The 19,641-nt window shown below is 37.1% G+C and overlaps 1 protein-coding gene across 6 annotated transcripts in view; it reads left to right on the top strand.

Annotated features, from left to right (window-relative positions):
* The window catches only part of ROS1 (ROS proto-oncogene 1, receptor tyrosine kinase), a 139,965-nt gene extending 120,982 nt beyond the window's left edge, over positions 1 to 18,983 (top strand). For 5 of the 6 annotated variants that reach the window (XM_016956213.4, XM_016956215.4, XM_009451893.5 and 2 more), the window contains 2 exons: positions 4,045 to 4,208; positions 16,406 to 18,983. In XM_016956213.4, the coding sequence (XP_016811702.3) occupies positions 4,045 to 4,208; positions 16,406 to 16,716 (475 nt within the window). In that variant the 3' untranslated portion in view covers positions 16,717 to 18,983. Of the gene's footprint in view, positions 1 to 161; positions 295 to 4,044; positions 4,209 to 16,405 lie in introns of those variants that run through there. The other variant, XM_054686207.2, reaches the window with a different exon arrangement.
* The last annotated feature ends 658 nt before the right edge of the window (positions 18,984 to 19,641 follow it).

Raw genomic sequence — 19,641 nt, 5'->3', positions numbered from 1 at the left:
CCAAGGCCCCCAGTGGATGCCTGAAGCCAAGAATAATACCTGTATTAGTTCGTTCTCACACTACTATCAGGAACTGGTAACTTATAAAGAAACTGGGTAATTTATAAAGAACCTGGGTAATTTATAAAGAAAAGAGGTTTAATTGGCTCATGGTTCCACAGGCTCTACAGGAAGCACGGCTCAGGAGGCCTCAGGAAGCTTACAATCATGGCAGAGGGTGAAGGGGAAGCAGGCACAGTCTTTCCCATGGCCAGAACAGGAGGAAGAGAGGGAGCAAGAGGAAGAAACAAGGAGGTGCTACACTTTTAAACAACCAGATCTCATAAGAACTCTATCACCAAAGCAGCAAGGTGGAAATCTGCCCCCATGTTTCAGTCATCTCCCACCAGGCCCCTCCTCCAACACTGGTGATACAATTCTACATGAGATTTGGGTGGGGACACAGGGCCAAATCATATCAATACCCAACCTTATATACACTATGTTTTCTTGATCTGACAACCTAGTCAACTAATGGGTAGGTAGCATATACAGCACAGATATGCTGGACAAAGGGATAGTTTCATGTCTCAGTTTCATGTTTCATTACACTACTCAGAATGGCATACAATTTAAAACTTATGAACTGTTCATTTCTGGAATTTTCCTTTAAATATTTTTGGACCATGGTTAACCTCAACTAACTGAAACCATAGAAAGCAAAACTGATAAGGAGGGACAACTGTAAAAACCTCCTAACTGAAATATGACCAACCTTGAGAGATTCTATCTATGCCTTGGCAATATTTTTGAATCACAGCTTTATTTTCAAAAATAAAATGCTTCACTTTTTCCTCTCAACTCTGAGGACAACTGTTAGATTAATCATCAAAACTCTACTTTATTTTTTAAATTCTGTGATCTGACATCGATTATAATATCTCATTTCAAACGCTAATGATCCTTCATTGACATCTTTGTATCATCCCCATTTCTAAATGGCACAGGTTATAGAGAACTATGTAAAAGATTAGGTTGTCTTTTGGTTATTTCTCAGATATGATTCTAATTTTAAAAAATAGAGCCAAGCTTGGCACTGTATACCCATTATGTCAATTGCTTGTAATACATGTGAAGTCATCAGATCAATACATTGAAACAGTCCAATATTGGTTTTCCTTGATACCATTTATTCTGATATGGTGTACCAACTCTGACCTGAGGTGCTTGTTAGGAAACGAAATAAATGGAAGTGGAGTTTGTATGCCATATTATAATGGAATGGAGATTGCATTATAATTCCCCAAATGGATACTAGCTATTTTAAATACAATACCTTTAATGATTTCTGGGCCATCGTTACCTAGTGATTATAATCTTGTTCTAGCTCCACAGGCATTACCTCAGTCCACACCATCATTATCTCTCATCTAGTCTTCTTTAATAGTTTCCAACCTGCCCCCTTATAATTTATAGTCCACATATCTGCTAGAGTAATCCTTAAAAAATGTAAAGATTATGTCTGCTTAAAAATCTTGAAAAGCTTCCCCTTGTAGTGTTGTAAAATCCAACTCCTTGCCTGCCCTGTGAGACCTGCATGATCTCGCTTCCCTCCTCTGATCTCATCTCATCCTTTCCCCTCAATGACCACACTTCAGTGACACTGGCTTTCTTTCAGGTTCTAAAATGTGCCAAGCTCTTTCCAAATTTAGGACTTTACACATGCTTTCCCCACTTGTAGTTCCCTGACTCCCATCCACACCCTATTCCCATGACTAGTATCTTATTTTCTTACAAAGTTCTTTGGCTTAAATGTCACCTCTGCAGAGGGGCCTTCTGTAAGCAACTTTCCAAAACTGTTTCATGTCTATTAGAACTCGTGTTTGTTTTCTTTATAACTTTGCAAAGAACTTATAATTTGTGATTGTATATTTGTTCATATAGTAGTACTAATATTTTAAGTACCTCCCAATCTGTTTCTTTATCCGTTCTCTCTCCCTGATCCTGATCTGCCATATAGCTCCAGAAAGTAAAAAATGAGAGCAAGTACTTGTTTATAATAAGTCAGTAGGCTTGAAAACCAGGCTTGGAATATAGAGAGCATCTAAAGTCCTTTAGCTCCCTGTTAATGTTTTAAGTACTAGATTTTAATTGTCTGTGTAAAAACATACAATTTTATATAAGGATAGTCAAATTAAAAAAGGCAGTGAATAGAGCCCTCATTCCTTCCAAGCCCTGGGGAAGTGAAGAAAGAAGAGAACTTGATAGAGGCGGGAGGGTGAAGATACTGGATATCTGGGTTTGGAAACCTCCTCTGTAGGCTTCAATTAGAAGAGATGGGTACCACCAAAGCCAACTGCTCAGTCACCCCTAGTTTGGGAGAATTACAAAGAGATCATTGAGTGGAGGACCCTCACTTTGACATGGGAGACCCAGCATTGTCAAGAAGGTAGAATGACTTGTCCAGACAGAAAGGTCTAGCTTATGCTTCCAAACTACCTTTGTTTCCTATATTGGGTGAACATTTTGTTGAGAGCTAGAGATCCTGCCAAGTAGCACCCTGTGGGCCTACAGCAGAAACAGGAATGGATTCCCTGGGCCTTGAGAGCATCTACAGGGCTTGATAGCATCTAAGAATCCTACAGCTAGAGATAGACAAGGTTGGACCACTGTAGTGGGGAAGCGTCAAAAAATAGGTAAAGAATTCACAGATTGCCAATAGGGGCTGATGCCTAGGCTGAATCAGATAAGTCACTCCTTATTGAATTCTGGATTAGCCACTGAGACTATCAAAGATATGGAGGGCACAGTGGGGTTCAAAGGATTCTTCACCATGCCTCTAGAAGTCACATAAGCCTCGTACTCAACATATATCCTGACACTACCTTAGAAAGGAAGGCAGAGGGATGGCCTGAAAATAAGAGAGGTTGGGTTATTATCCAGAAAAGACTGAATATTACTTAAAAAGATTGTTTAAAATAGTGGGACTAAGTTATAAACAACATTGTACTAAATGAAGTTTCTTTTCTTATGCTAGGTAGGGACTCTGAAAAAGACCTAGTTAATTATAAACAATATAAAATACTTACAATTTTTCTGCTTATATGAGTTGAGGTGTGATGAATTTTGCCTTTCTCTTATAATTGCTATACATATCATCTATGAGGACAAGAGTCACATGGCCATGTCCCTAGCTCCTGATATACTGCTGGTATAAAACAAGTGTCCAACATCTTTGCTGAGTGAATGAATGAATACTACTTAAGAGTGCTGCACAGATATTTCTTGGACAACCATTAAGGAAAAGATAATGTTTAATCAACCAGCTGCGAATGTCTAGGGAACTCAACCTGACTATAATGAACAGTAAAACACTGGCATCAAATCTGATTGCTGCTTCTAGTTCTGTCACTAAATATCTGTGTGGAATGGAGTAAATCTTTTAAATGTCAGCCTCTTCAACAATTTTTATAGCTATTAGTTCCTTTATGTGTTGATACATTATGATTGACTATAAGACTGACAGTGCAGGTGAGACCTTTACCTTGAGAGCTTAGAGAGCTACTTGAACACCCTTGATTAAAGAATGGTCCTCTTCTATCAGGGAAGGTCATCCTCTCCAACCAAGTTTTCAACTTCAGGAGGGTTACACATGGAACACTGGAGGAAAGGGACACCTGTATAGCCAGACATCAGCTGAATCAACCCTGGTGATCAATGGGTGGTAGATGTTGAAGCCAGATCACCCTCACAGGAGACCTTCACCTTGAGTAGTTGAGTGTTGAGTAGATATTTTCCCACCATCTACTTATCCATCTATTTATTTGGAATAATAACTGTTAAAATAATGTCAGCTTTTCAAAAGAAAGGTGTTATCTAATAAACGTAGTAATGTTACAAGCCACTCTTAAATAAGAAATCAAAGCCTTTGTTTTGATTCACTTATATTAATTAAGGAAAACTGGCAATAACTCAGATTCTTTCCTTTCTAAAATGACCCTACCTGGGTTATCAGTAATTATATCCAATTGCTATTTACTTTCCCATCTTTCCCCATATATTTAGGTGGAATTTAATGACCCAGTGCTGGGCTCAAGAACCTGACCAAAGACCTACTTTTCATAGAATTCAGGACCAACTTCAGTTATTCAGAAATTTTTTCTTAAATAGCATTTATCAGTGCAGAGATGAAGCAAACAACAGTGGAGTCATAAATGAAAGCTTTGAAGGTAAGTTTGATTCTTCAGAATTTTCTAGTTTTCTCTGCACTGTGAACTGAACAAAGTTAAAATGGAATGTACACAGAAAGCATTTTGGGGTAGGCAAAAAGAATAATATACTGGCACCTTTGTCATCATAATTAAGTGTTTATTGCATTCCTCTTTGAAAATTATTTGTATTATGCACTAAATTGAAAAAATAAAGGATAGTGCTATGGCCCCTGGATTTATAATCTATGACAGTAAGGAGGAGAATTAACATGTTAGACTACATTTTCATAAGGTCTGTTCTCCTTCTCTTCTCCCCCCACACACCAGTTTGGACCTCAAGTACAGAGTTAATTATAGACTCTTTGCTTACGGTACATTATCATCATTGGCCTATGCAGGGCTCCTGTCTTGTTTGTTTGTTTAGCCATTTTATCCCCATATTCCTCTCCTCTTCAACTTCCTCCCTCCCTGTCAGGCAACTATTGTAACGTCTTTAGTGTGTATCTTTTCATTTGTATGTTTTCCTGCAAAATGTGTATTTTTTTAATGAATGAATGCATTTTTTCTTTCTGTTTTCATTAAGCACTGTATTTTTAAGGTCTGTCCATGTTGCTATGTATATATCTAATCCTTTGCTTCTGATGAGTAATTTTGCTATGATTATTGTAGTGGATCAGGTCTTGCTAAGATCTAGTCTGATTCTATGACTTTAGTATTTGGTGATTAAGTTAATAATATTCTGTGCCGGGCGCGGTGGCTCACGCCTGTAATCCCAGCAGTTTGGGAGGCCGAGGCGGGCGGATCATGAGGTCAGGAGATCGAGAGCATCCTGGCTAACACAGTGAAGCCCCATCTCTACTAAAAATACAAAAAAAAAATACAAAAAAAAAAAAAAAAAGCCTGTCCTGGTGGTGGGCGCCTGTAGTTCCAGCTACTCGGGAGGCTGAGGCAGGAGAATGGCATGAACCCGGGAGGTGGAGCTTGCAGTGAGCCGAGATCGTGCCACTGCACTCCAGCCTGGGCGACAGGGTGAGACTCCGTCTCAAAAAAAAAAAAAAAAAAAAAAAAGATAATAATATTCTGGAACCATTCTACTATAATGGACAGACTAAGCCTTTTACTTAAATGTAAAGAGACTTAAAATACAGTAGTCACTTAATTCATTTCTAAAGTCACATTTACTGTTATGTATGCCTAATTGGCTGCAGAAAAATGAATTTAAAATATTTCTCCTTCAGCTTATCTAGAACTTCTTGTTATTAAAAGTTTGCAAGGCGCTTTGTTTATTTAAATGCAGACGTCCTTGCTTACAAACGAAACTGGCAAGATGGATCGCAACTTAGAATCTCGCAGAAATTAGGCTTCTTGCTATTTGCAGTGATTGACTATAAGACTGGCAGTGCAGGAGACACCTTTACCTTGAGAGCTTACAGAGCTACTTGCACACCTTTATTAAAGAATGGTCCTTTCCTATCAGGGAAGGTCATCCTCTTCAACCAAGTTTTCAACTTGAGGAGGGCTACACGTGGAACAGTGGAGAAAGGGGACACCCGCGTAGCCAGACATCAGCTGAATCAACCCTGGTGATCAGTGGGTGGCAGATGTTGAAGTGAGATCACCCTCACATGAGACCTTCACCTTGAGTGATGCACTTGACTAATAGCAGATAAAAACAAGAAGCCCATGGACAGACATCTACTTGTCTATGCGTCTTACTACATATTTTGGGTGACTTTGGATCCATTATATGAGCATAAAACTCTGATCATGTAACTTCTTCAACACAAACTGCTAAGCGACAGATTGGAAAGGGCTGCACATGCCTTGGCCATGCGTCATAACCCTCATTAGAGTAAACCTTGTTAATAGTCTCACATTGTTTCTACTCACTATCATCCTGGACAGAGCTGATTCTAAGAATGCCAATGGCAGAACACTTGGGAATTATAACTGGCACAGCAACTCCATCCTTTTGGGGGGCTCTACATATATACTTGCCTATGTGAAGATCACATAGGATTAGGCAAACATACCCTTAAGCCATTCTAGGTACTATTAAGGCCTTGTCATTTTCTAAGCATTTACTTAATGAGACATTTCTCTGAATAAAATTTTGATAATTAAAAAAATTATTTCAACACTTACTGATCTGGGGGCAAGGCATAGTGTAAGCACCTGTATTTAATGTCTTCCATTTGTCTGCTTTAAAGAAAAACAAGAGGTGAGAGTATTTCTTTCTCTTGGAAGCTAGAATCAGTTTCTTTAATTTTGTTTGCCAAGTTTAGTAGTAAACTAGCTTTAACTGGTGATATTGAAAGTTGTCCTTGTCATAAGACTACATCTATATCCATAGGAAATATTGGTGTCACCAGTTCACTATTTAATAATAATGTTTTGCTCAAGCCATTTTAATCTGCTCCAGCATGGCCTGGTTCTTATTTGTCATAACTTCACATATGGAAACTTTAGAGGAACAATCATGCAGAGCGGTTTGCCAATATGTAAAATTAAATCTTTTGTTCCTAAGATAGAAAAACATCAGTAACTGGGTTGAATTGAATATAGACATATCTGAAAGACAGGCAAAACATGGTTTTGCTTGCTTGGCACTGAAAGCACATTTTCTTAACTATATCACTCCTCTTTTTTTTAAAATAAATTTATGGAGTACAAGATTGTTTAGTAATGAAGTCAGGGCTTTTAGGGTATCTATCACCTGAATATTGTACCTTGTACCCATTAAGTAATTTCTTATTCACTCTCCCACACCCTTACCCTTTCAAGTTTTCATTGTCTATCATTTCATACTCTACGTCTATGTGTACACATTGTTTCAATCCTACTGATGAGTGAGAACATGTGATATTTCTTTCTGTGTTTGTCTTGTTTCATTTAAGATAATTGCCTCCAGTTTCATCCATGTTGCTACAAAATACATGATTTCATTCCTTTTTAGTGGCTGAATAGTATTTCATTGTCTATAACACATTTTCATTATCCAGTCATCCATAGATAGACACTAGGTTGATCCCATACCTTTGCTATTATGAGTAGTACTGTGATAAACATATGAGTGTAAGTATGTTTTTGATATAATGATTTCTTTTCCTTTGGATAGATACCTAGTAATGGAATTGCTGGATTGATTGCTAGATCATGTTTTTAGCCTTTTGAGAAATCTCCATACTGTTTTCCGTAAAAGTTGTATTAATTTACATTCCCACCAACAGCATGTAACTGTTCCTCTTTGTCTGCATCCTCGCCAACATCTATTATTTTTGACTTTTTAGTAATGGCCATTCTGACTCGGGGAGGATGATATCTTATTATTATTTTAATTTGCATTTTGCCGATGATTGGGGATTTTGGGCATTTTTCCATATACCTGTTGGTCAGTTGTATGTCTTCTTTTGATAAAACATCTATTCACATCCTTTGCTCACTTTTTAATGGGATTATTTGCTTGTTTGTTGTTGTTGAGTGTTTGAATTCCTTGTATATTCTGGATATTAGACCCCTGTTGAGTGAATACTTTGCAAATATTTTCTCCCATTCTGCAGATTGTCTGTTTATTCCACTGATTATTTCTTTTTCTGCACAAGCTTTTTAGCTTAATTAAGTCACATTTGTCTATTTTTGTTCATGTTGCCTGTGCTTTCAGTGTCTAAGTCATGAATTATTTGCCTAGACCAATATCCAGAAGAGTTTTCCTTAGGCTTTCTTCTAGTATTTTCACAGTTTCATTTATTACATGTAAGTCTTTAATCCATCTTTGAGTTAATTTTTGTATATGGTGAGGGTAAGGGTCCAGTTTCATTCTTCTGCATATATCCAATTTCCCCAGCACCATTTATTGAAAGGGGTGTTTTTCTCCCCAGTATGTGTTCTTGTTGACTTTGCAAAAGATCAGTTGGCTATAAATATGTGGCTTTATTTCTGGATTCTGGATTCTGTTCCATTAAACTGTATGTTTATTTTTATACCAGTACCATACTGTTTGATTACTATAGCCTTGTAGTATTATTTTTTAAATTTATTTTTAATTTTTGTGGGCACATAGTAGATGTCTATATTTACAGGGTACATGAGATGTTTTGATACAGGCATGTAATGTGTAATAATCACATCATGGAGAATGGAGTATCCACCCCTCAAGCATTTATCCTTTGTGTTACAAACCAATTTTTTACTTATAGTTATTTTAAAATGTACAATTAAATTATTATTGACTATAGTTACCCTATTGTGCTATCAAATATTTAGTCTTATTCATTCTTTCTCTTTTTTGTACCCAATAACCATCCCCAACTCCCCCACCTGTCCCTTACTACCCTTCCCAGTTTCTGGTAACCATCCTTCTACTCTCTGTCTCCATGGGTTCAATCGTTTTGATTTTTATATTTCACAAATAAATGAGAACATGAGATATTTATCTTTCTGTGCCTGGCTTATTTCACTTAACATAATGATCTCCAGTTCCATACATATTCTTGGAAATGACAGGATCTCATTCTTTTTATAGCTGAATAGTACTCCACTGTACTATATGCATATACCACATTTTCTTTATCCATTTGTCTATTTTTTTTTTTTTTTGAGACAGTCTCACTCTGTCCCTCAGACCGGAAAGCAATGGCATGATCTCGGCTCACTGCAACCTCCCCCTTTCAGTTTCAAGCGATTCTTATGCCTCGGCATTCCGAGTAGCTGGGACTACAGGCACGTGCCACCACGCCTGGCTAATTTTTGTATTTTTTTTAGTAGAGACTGGGTTTCACCATGTTGGCCAGGCTGGTCTAGAATTCCTGACCTCAAGTGATCCACCTACCTCTGCCTCCCAAAGTGCTGGGATTACAGGCGTGAGCAACTGAGCCTGGCCTATCCATTTATCTACAGATGGACACTTAGGTTGCTTCCAAATCTTAGCTATTGTAAACAGTACTGCAATAAACATAGGAGTGCAGATATCTCTTTGATGTACTGATTTCCTTTCTTTTGGGCATATGTACAGCAGTGGGATTGCTGAATCAAATGGCAGATCTATTTTCAGTTGTTTGAGGAACCTCCAAACTGTTCTTCTTAGTGGTTGTACTAATTTACATTCCCACCAACAGTGTATGAGGAGTCTCTTTCTCCACATCCTTGCTAGCATTTGTCTTGCCTGTCTTTTCAATGTAAGCCATTTTAACTTGACTGAGATGATATCTCAATGTAGTTTTGGTTTGCATTTCTGTGATGATCAATATGTTGAGCACTTTTTCACATGTCTGTTTGCCATTTGTATTTCTTTTTATTAGAAATGTCTATTCAAATCTTTTGCCCATTTTTTGATCAGACTATTAGCTTTTTTCCTATCGAGTTATTTGAGCTCCCTATGTATTCTGGTTATTAACCCCTTGTCAGATGGGTAGTTTGCAAATATTTTCTTCCATTCTGTGGATTGTCCCTTCACTTTGTTGATTGTTTCCTTTGCTGTGAAGAAGCTTTTTAAATTTGATGTGATCCCATTTGTCCATTTTTGCTTTGACTGCCTGTGCTTGTGGGGTGTTGCTCAAGAAATTTTTGCCCCAACCAATGTCCTGGAGATTTTCCCCAGTATTTTCTTGTAGTAGTTTCATGGTTTGAAGTCTTAGATTTAAATCTTCAATCCATTTTTATTTGATTTTTGTATATGTAGAGAGATAGGGGTCTAGTTTTATTCTTCTACATATGGATATCCAGTTTTCACAGCAGCATTTATTGAAGAGACTGTCTTTTCCCCAGTAGATGTTCTTGGCATCTTTGTAAAACATGAATTCACTGTAGGTGTGTGAATTTATTTCTGTGTTCTTTATTCTGTTCTTTTTTATGTATTCCATTCTGTATATGTACCTTTGATCTATGTGTGAGTTTTTATGCCAGTACTATGCTGTTTTGGTTACTATAGGTCTGTAGTATAATTTGAATCCAGTAATGTGATTCTTTGAGTTTTGTTCCTTTTGCTTAGGATAGCTTTGGCTATTCCAAGTCTTTTGTGGTTCTATATAAATTTTCGGATTTTTTTCTATTTCTGTGAAGAATGTCATTGGTATTTTGATAGGGATTGCATTGAATTTGTAGACAACTTTGGGCAGTATGGCCATTTTAACAATATTGATTCTTCCAATCCTTGAGCATGGAATATTTTTCCATTTGTTTGTGCCTCCTACAATTTCTTTCATCAGTGTTTTGTAGTTTCCCTTGTAGAGAATTTTCATCTCCTTGGTTAATATATTCCTAGGTGTTTCATTCTTTATGTGGCTCTTGTAAATGGCATTGCCTTCTTGATTTAATTATCAGCTAGATTATTTTTGGTATATAGAAATGCACTGAATTTTTGTACATTAATTTTGTATCCTGAAACTTTACTGAATTTATTTATCAAATTTCAGAGTTTCAATGATAAGAGCATGCTAATATCCCTGATGAACACAGATGCAAAAGTTCTCAACAAAATACTGGCAAGCCAAATCCAAGAACACATGAAAAAGATAGTATACTATGATCAAGTAAGATTTATCCCTGGGATGCAAGGATAGTTCAACATATGTGTATATGTTGAAGACACATTTTGTGGAATCTTTAGGTTTTTCTAGATATAAGATAATATCATCTGTGAATGCCTTTTATGAGATGCCTTTTTATTTTCTTTCCCCTGCCTGGTTGCTCTGGCTAGGACTTACGGTACTATGTTGAATAAGAGTGGTGGAAGTGGCCATCCTTGTCTTGTTCTAGTTATTAGAGAAAATGTTTTCAACTTTCCTCCATTTAGTACAATGTTGGCTATGGATTTGTCATATATAACCTCTATTATTTTGAGATATGTTCCTTCCATGCCTAATTTTTTGAGAGCTTTTATTATGAAAGAATGCTAAATCTTATCAAATGCCTTTTCTGCCTCTGCTGATATGATCATATGGTTTTTGTCTTTCAGTCTGTTGATGTAATGTATCATGTGTCTTCAACATATACACATTTGTTGAACTATCCTTGCATACCTGGGATAAATCTTACTTGATCATAGTGTGCTATCTTTTTCATGTGCTCTTGGGTTTGGCTTGCCAGTATTTTGTTGAGAATTTTTGCATCTGTGTTCATCAGGGATATTAGCGTGCTCTTATCATTGAAAGCAACAAATAAGGCTCAAATTTTTTGACAGATAAGGCTCAAATTCTTTGTGACTATAATTTTATAGACTTTATTAATTAACACAATCATGACATTCTTAAAAGTTTAAAAATAATTTTTATGTTATTTTACAACCATAAAAATGACTTCTGATTCCTTTCTATTTTTCTTGTAACTTTTCCAGTAATCTCAGTAACTGTTCTTGCTGTATTATTTTATAATTGTATCTACATTTTAAAGATCTTTATTGTAAAAGTAATTTATGTTTATTATAAAAAATATAAAATTACTTAAGCAGTCTAAAAAGTAAAAGTTTCCTAATTAATCCTTATCTCACTCCCCAGTACTAGCCAGAGCTAACAATTTGGTTGTATATTTGCAGATATTGTATGTGCATATATAGCCATTTACAGAAACGCTCATTTATGTATGTTTGTATATATACTATCTGGATTCAGATACTAAATTTAGGTAATCTAAAGGAATTCATGGGCTGTAGATTCTGTAGTAGGTTCTCCAGCATTTTTTTCTTACAAATAAGCTTATTTTTAAGGATTTGGTGAGAAGATGATTTTGTATTACATCTTCTGCCAGAATCCAGGAAATGAGTATTCTATGTTGTTATTGAGAAGAAATCCATGTTCTGTGGGAGTCCAGAGGAAGGATGCCAAGTCTACACTATGGCAGAGGGAGAGTCAAGAAAAACCATCGGGAGGAGGTTACATCTAAGCTGAGACCTACTTAGAAGCTTAGGTATGAAAAAAAGAAGCTGAGGTATCCTATGTATTTCAGGATAGAAGAAGCAGCATGTAGAAAGGCAGGGAATAATAGAGAATGAGGTATTCATAGAACTGCACTTTGTTTATTATACATGAGAATGTGGCAAGTGATAAAATTGGAGGGTTATTGGTCACACTAATCAAAAGTAAGGAATGAAAAGTAACGAAAGCTGAATTAATGAATGGTAACAGGTGTAGAGAGAACAAAAAAGAGTCCGGAGTTACCATAGAGGTAGATGCTATCGGACTTGGCAACTAAGTGGGTAAAAAAGAGAAAGGAGAAAGTTGGTAAAAATCAACGCTATTCCTGGAGATGAGGAACATAGGAAGAGGAACAGTTTTGCATATGTTTGGTTTGAGTTGGCTTGGCATATCTAAGCGGAGAAGTCCAGGACACAGTCAAGATATGGGTTCATACTCAGTTGAAAGGTCTGTCCTGTAAATATAGATGGTTGAAGTCCAGGGTGCAGACTAGGTCATTAAAGTAGAGTGTATGAAATAAGAAGAGAGTGACAAGTGGGTGGAACCCAGAGAGCAGCCGGTATAGGAGGGGCTTACAAAGATGGTGGACATGGGGAGGAGCAGCCAGAAAGGGAAGAGGAAAGCCATAGGGAGTGTTGTTATGGAAATCCAGAGGAGAGAGGCTTAGAAAGGAAAGAGTGAACAAATGCTGCAGAGAGGTAAAGCAATCCAGAGGGTTGCACAGATTTTGCAGTTGACTTGTATTCTAAAATTCAACTCTTTGCTCATGTAATGCTTTCCTTCTAATGTGCAAAGATACATTATAAAAGTCACAGAGGGCCAGGCGCTGTGGCTCATACCTGTAATCCCAGCACTTTGGGAGGCCAAGGCGGGCAGATCATGAGGTCAGAAGATCGAGACCATCCTGGCTAACATGGTGAAACCGCGTCTCTACTAAAAAATAGAAAAAATTAGATGGGCATGGTGGTGGGCGCCTGTATTCCCAACTACTAGAGAGGCTGAGGTAGGAGAATGGCGTGAACCTGGGAGGCAGAGCTTGCAGTGAGCCGAGATCGCGCAACTGCACTCCAGCCTGGGCGACAGAGCGAGACTCCATCTCAAAAAAAAAAGAAATGAAAAGAAAAAAAATGTCACAGAGGTTGCCATAATAGGTGTTAGCAGGCCTGAGAGCTTAGCTTCACCTTAGGTTCTACTTGAAGTCTCCACAGACCCTTGAGAAAATCTTTTCACCATTTTGCATTGCATAGTTCATCTATGAGGCAGAGATAGGTAAGAAACAATGCTCACACTCAATATAAAGAGTAAAATACCTCTGTGAAAGGCTTTTAATTAGAATAGTAGCTAATTTTATTTTAGTACTTTTCCATGTGCCACTCACTGTGCTATGTAGGTTAACTCATTAAATCTTTATAACAGCCTTATGAAGCGGATATTACTATATCACCATTTTACAGATGAGAAAACTGAGGTTTAGTGACTTGCTCATAATCATACTGCTGAAATAGGGCTAGAGTTTGTCTCCATTGTTGAGCCTTTCCTCTCAGCCTTCACAAATCCCTGGCCGTAGTAGGGAAATGGCCCACACAATATCCCCAGTTATGTTACCAATAGTGTACTGCACAGCTAGGTATAATGAAAGCAATGATTACTTATGACCTGCTAGAAAATATACACCATTTTTTTCTGGTTATACCAAATCTATTTAGGTACCAAGTTGTTGGCAGAAAGAATTAAAATTCTAAATAATATTCCCAACAATAGAGAAGCAGACAAATATTCAAAGTAATGATGCAGGAAGAATTTAACAGGGAATATCATCAAACTATTACAATTTAGAAAGAAACAAGCATTTCTGGGCCATGACAGAAATAAAATTTTAGGAAAAGAGAAATTGCTGTTCTGTTATTTACAATGAATGTAAATCCTGAAGATAAGGAATGAAAAGAGATGTGGAAATCACTAAATTGATAATTGAGTTTGTGACTGAGCAAGAGAGGCAGGGAAGAGAGAAAAAACTGAATTAAAGGCGGAGTTTGCATATCTGCAAAGGATAGAAATAGTGCAACAGACCCTTCAAGGCAAACCTAAACTGAATTATTTTTTCAATAAAAAATAATGTGTTTAATAATAGCTTACTGCTTTGCAGACTGGTGGGCATATTTAGCAAAGCAATAAAATGACTGTCTTCATTGTTGTTGTTGGAGATATGTACGTAGATAAGAAAAGCTATTGAAAGGACTTTTTAAAGCAAAGAAGTGGGGGTGCTTAGAAAAACAGGGAGCAATAATACCATGCCTATCCTGTGGTCCTACTGACCTAATGGGGTAGAAAGGGGATAGAGAGAGAAGATTAGTAACATATCTGGGCATCTAGTAAAAATATCCCAGTGACTTCATCCAAACATTTGTGTAAACATCACCTCATCAGTCCCAGAGAGTTCTACAGGAAACAAATCTAAATGCTCCTCTGCTGTTCTAAACATAGCCAGTCAGCCGGCATATGTCTAGTCTGTAAATACCCCGTCTTACTTGGAAGTCTTTATTTTAATATTTCTCTCTTAAAGAGGTTGCCCAGTGCATGCTATCTTTGTTGAGGATATCTGCCTTAAGATCTGACCCATAGACTACTTATTAAATAATTTTTAAACAAAAGCAAACAAATAAGACAACCTATCTCTACTATCGCAGTCTCTTGTAAGCTCTTTTTGCAACAAGAAGATGTACTAATTGCTGAAAGCTTGCCAGGGTCAAGTTACTAAATATTGCTACAAGTACTATAAACCAATAAAGTAGTTAGCTAATGATTTTTCTTTGACACATAACAACAGAATTTGCAAAAAGAATTTATTTGCCTCATATAAAATATTATTTTTCAGAAAATTCAATAAGCAAAAAAGTTTAAAAAATTAAAATCATGTTTTAGTAGGAAGTTTTCCAATGTGCTCATTCATGGATTAAATGTATGACAATGAAATAGCTGATATGAGTGGGTAGACTATATTGTAGATTTAAGTTTTTGTTGAAATTCTAAACTTTCCTTTAGCCTGATTTCTTTAAGCCTATTAAGAGCATCCTAATTTCCCCAATTATTGGATTACTGTACTACTTAAAGTTAAATATCTTATTTTTTCCTAACATTTAAAAATATTTTCCATTGCTATTATTACATATACCAAGTTATTCTTATGGGCATCTTAATGGCTATTAGTGCATATTGGCAATAATCATAACAGTTGAATACCTTCCACAGGTGTTGAATACCTTCCACAGGTGTTCAACACCCAGGTACTAACCAAACTTGGCATCTGATAAAGTTCTTTCTATTAGGGAGATAATTTTACAACACATCTAACTATTCATGTGTTTTGAAATATGCTATAACGATGTTTGAACAATGAAGAGGAAAATTAGATGATACCAAAGAGCCTGTGGACCTGTAGCTTGGCTATCTTGTTCTTCAGCAGTTTGGAGGGTCTGCAAAAAGGAGATGCATACTCATGATATGGGGAGAAGGGATGTAGTTCATATGTCTTATAAAATAAGCTTTGTAGTTCAGGTGTTAAACTTAATAAATAGGTATATCCATTAAATTTTTATTGGGAAAAATAGGTACACTGGTACCTCCCTTAGTCTTTTGAAATTATGGTATTTTCCTCATATTTCAATTGAAGTTCATTACAAATAAATCAAACCCGGGTGTGTGTCAGGGCTGAATGTAGAAATGTTTTTCATTCATTGCTATATCCATCAATAACTAGAACACAGGCTTGGAATGTAGTAGTCATCAGTAAATATTACATTAAGCAATTAATTTAGCAAAATTACTAAATCTAGAAAAATCAATCTTTAAAAGTAGATATTTCAGTTGCTGTGGAAGTATAAAAAAGTACATACTTTAGACAAAAAGGGCCCTCTAAGGGCCAATTAAGTCCTATCACAAAGACCACGACTTGCTCCGCTTGTTAAGGCAGAGTTAATCACCCCTGTGCTCCTACTACATTTAAAAATATTCCTTTATTAAAGTGCATGTCACCTTCTATAGGTGAATATATATATATATATATATATATATATATATGTCATATATATAGGAGATCTATATGATCTGCTTCCCTACTAGACTGCAGCAGCCTCAAGGACAAGAAGCATGTTTTATTTGTCTTTGTATTCCCAACACTTAGTAGTCCTCATAAATGTTTGCTGAACAAATGTATAAAGTTGGTGTTGCTATAATTCTGATATAGCTTGTATATTATTACAAATAAATAATTAAATACATGCTAGAATAACATTCATATTTTTTTCACAGGTGAAGATGGCGATGTGATTTGTTTGAATTCAGATGACCTTATGCCAGTTGCTTTAATGGAAACGAAGAACCGAGAAGGGTTAAACTACATGGTACTTGCTACAGAATGTGGCCAAGGTGAAGAAAAGTCTGAGGGTCCTCTAGGCTCCCAGGAATCTGAATCTTGTGGTCTGAGGAAAGAAGAGAAGGAACCACATGCAGACAAAGATTTCTGCCAAGAAAAACAAGTGGCTTACTGCCCTTCTGGCAAGACTGAAGGCCTGAACTATGCCTGTCTCACTCACAGTGGATATGGAGATGGGTCTGATTAATAGCGTTGTTTGGGAAATACAGAGTTGAGATAAACACTCTCATTCAGTAGTTACTGAAAGAAAACTCTGCTAGAATGATAAATGTCATGGTGGTCTATAACTCCAAATAAACAATGCAACATTCCTGATTTCTAATCTTGGTTCTGAGAGCCATTTGGTTTCAGTTGTAGCAATCCCCATACCAGCTGCCTGACTTTCAGTAGAATTATGAGATGAACACTAAGCATGTGGAAAGCTTAGGAAGACTCAGAAGTCTGGAAGGGAAACACTGCTCTCCCTTCTCCCTTGAGGTGCTTTAGGCTCTTACCCACCTTTCGGTTTGGGCTGTAATAAAAATATCTTGGCCACATGTTTAGAGACAGAATAGGTGTGTTCAGCGATCTGAAGAAAAGGCTATCGGCTCAGGGGGTCAACTGAACTACAGATAATCTCAAATGGGGCCAAGGAAATGAGAAATAATTTGACACATACAGAAGAAACCAGCACCTGTGACTTGAGGAATCACTTGGAAAGCTGTTACTGCAATGATATATATATTATCTTTTTTTAATTTTTTTTTTTTTTTGAGACGAAGTCTTGCTCTGTTGCCCAGGCTGGAGTTCAATGGCACGATCTCGGCACTGCAAACTCCACCTCCTGGGTTCAAGCAATTCTTGTGCCTCAGCCTCCTAAGTAGCTGGGATTACAGGCATGTGCCACCACGCCTGGCTAATTTTTGTATTTTTAGTAGAGATGAGGTTTCACCATATTGGCCAGGCTGGTCTAGAACTCCTGACCTCGGGATCCACCCGCCTTGGCCTCCCAAAGTGCTGGATTACAGGTGTGAGCCACCATGCCTAGCCGATATATATTGTCTTTAATCACTACTGTAAAATATTTTGTAGTTTTGAGGCTTACAACAGTAGATTCAGTCATGTTGAAAATAAGACTGAAGATCTTTTAAGTCCTGAAGTTTTGCATTCTGTAATCTTCAGTTGTATAAAATCACTCTGACTTGTGTGCTATTATGGAAATTAACTAGTATAAAGATTGCTATTTGCCATATCTATTTTATGTATAAAATACTTAAGATTACATTTTGTATCAAATTATGCTTAAAATTAAATATAAATGATTATACAATGTTAATTCAAGCTGTGTGGTTTTTAACAACCATGTGAAAAAATAAATACCTAAATGAGAACTATTATATAAAAAAGCTCTTCAGAGAAACACCTTAACTTAAAACCAATATATATATTTTGCAGTTGTCCATTTAAATCTTAAAGCCACAATTGCTCTAACAGCAACACCAGTGAAGCCATTCTGTGTGTTATTCAGTTGCAATATTCAGGAAATTTGCTAGATATAGAGAAGAACATTTTGATTATAGCATTTGCTAAAATCTGCTGTGGAAGAAGATCATGTATCCACTTCCACCTTGGATAGTTTAGTTAATCTTTTAATTTGCCTACTACCTGAGAGCCTGCACAGATGATTGGCAAGGAACACAGAGAAGTGAATGTGTTAGTTCTATGGTGAACAGCCCCCAAGTTAAGGTCCAGGATTTGTGGTCACTCTGCCATATCTGATATTCTGCTGAATAAGGCACGATATTTTGTCTCTGACCTTCTCATCGTCTAACGGGTATTTGCCATTCTTTTTGTTATGCCATGATATGAAGCCCCTTCCTGTGCTGGGTAATTCCTCTGCCTTTATAATCTGGGTGGGAACTGTGTTCCATTCGCTCCCCCAGCGTCTCTTGCAGCAAGAAGGCAGGCATGTGACCCAGCCCTCACCACTAAGACCCACCCACCCACCTGCGCCAGGCTTCTCATTGAGACCTAGGGATGCAAAGAATCAGAGACCACGGGAAGTCTTCTCTGGTGATGGTGCCAACTGCAATAGTCTGTGTGTTAGTCCATTTTCATACTGCTATGAAGAAATACCTGAGACTGGGCAATTTATAAAGAAAAAGAGATTTAATGGAATCACAGTTCCACATGGCTGGTGAGGCCTCACAATCATGGTGGAAGATGAAGGAGGAGTAAAGGCATGTCTTACATGGCAGCAGGCAAGAGAGCATGTGCAAGGGAACTGCCCTTTATAAAACCAGCAGATCTCCTGAGACTTACTCACTATCACAAGAACAGCACGAGAAAATCCACCATGATTCAATTACTTCCCACTGGGTCCCTCCCACATACATTGGGATTATGACAGCTACAATTCAAGATAAGATTTGGGTGGGGACACAGCCAACCCATATCAATCTGGCTCCTGGCACAAAGGGGACACTGGTGCTAGAGGTGGCATCTAGAGTCCAAGGCCAGGAGAGTCAGCAGAGCTAGTCTGGAGCCTGGTGCCTCTGATAGTTTGGGCAGCCAGGCTAGACCCGTTCTGCTGTCTGCTCTCAAGTCTTCTCCAAGGTTCTGAGAGTTATCCCCATATCCCTTTAATAAACACTTATCTTTTAAACCAGCCAGAGTCAGTTTCTGTTGCTTGCAGTCAGGTTTTTGCTCTGACAGTGGCATGGACCTTTAACTCTGGAAGATACAAAAAGACATCAGAAGTGTATAGAAGAATTAGATTTGCAGTATAGTACATTTGCATTACAATTTGGGCAATAGAGAATGTATAGGATATCTGAGGGGAACAGCCTACAAAACTTTCATGTTTCAGCTAAGAAATAAGTGCAAATTAGCAGTATTTTTTATAATTCAAGATGAATAATAGTGGTAGAAATATTTAATTCAAAATAAAATAGTGGCTAAAAATGTCATGTGTAAAATGGATTATAGATAAAAATAATTTGATAAAGTATAGTTAGTTGGTTAATTCTGAAATTGTAGTACTACAATTGGAAGTTAATTCTAGAAAAAATAGATCTTATAATCAAAAGGAAAAAATTGACAGTGGCTAAAAATGGCTCTTGTTTAAATATGT

The sequence above is a fragment of the Pan troglodytes genome, chromosome 5, assembly GCF_028858775.2.
Source record: "Pan troglodytes isolate AG18354 chromosome 5, NHGRI_mPanTro3-v2.0_pri, whole genome shotgun sequence".
In the NCBI taxonomy this organism is placed as follows: Eukaryota; Metazoa; Chordata; class Mammalia; order Primates; family Hominidae; genus Pan; species Pan troglodytes.
Note: the sequence above shows the minus strand (reverse complement) of the source record. Positions and strands in the feature narration are given on the sequence as shown.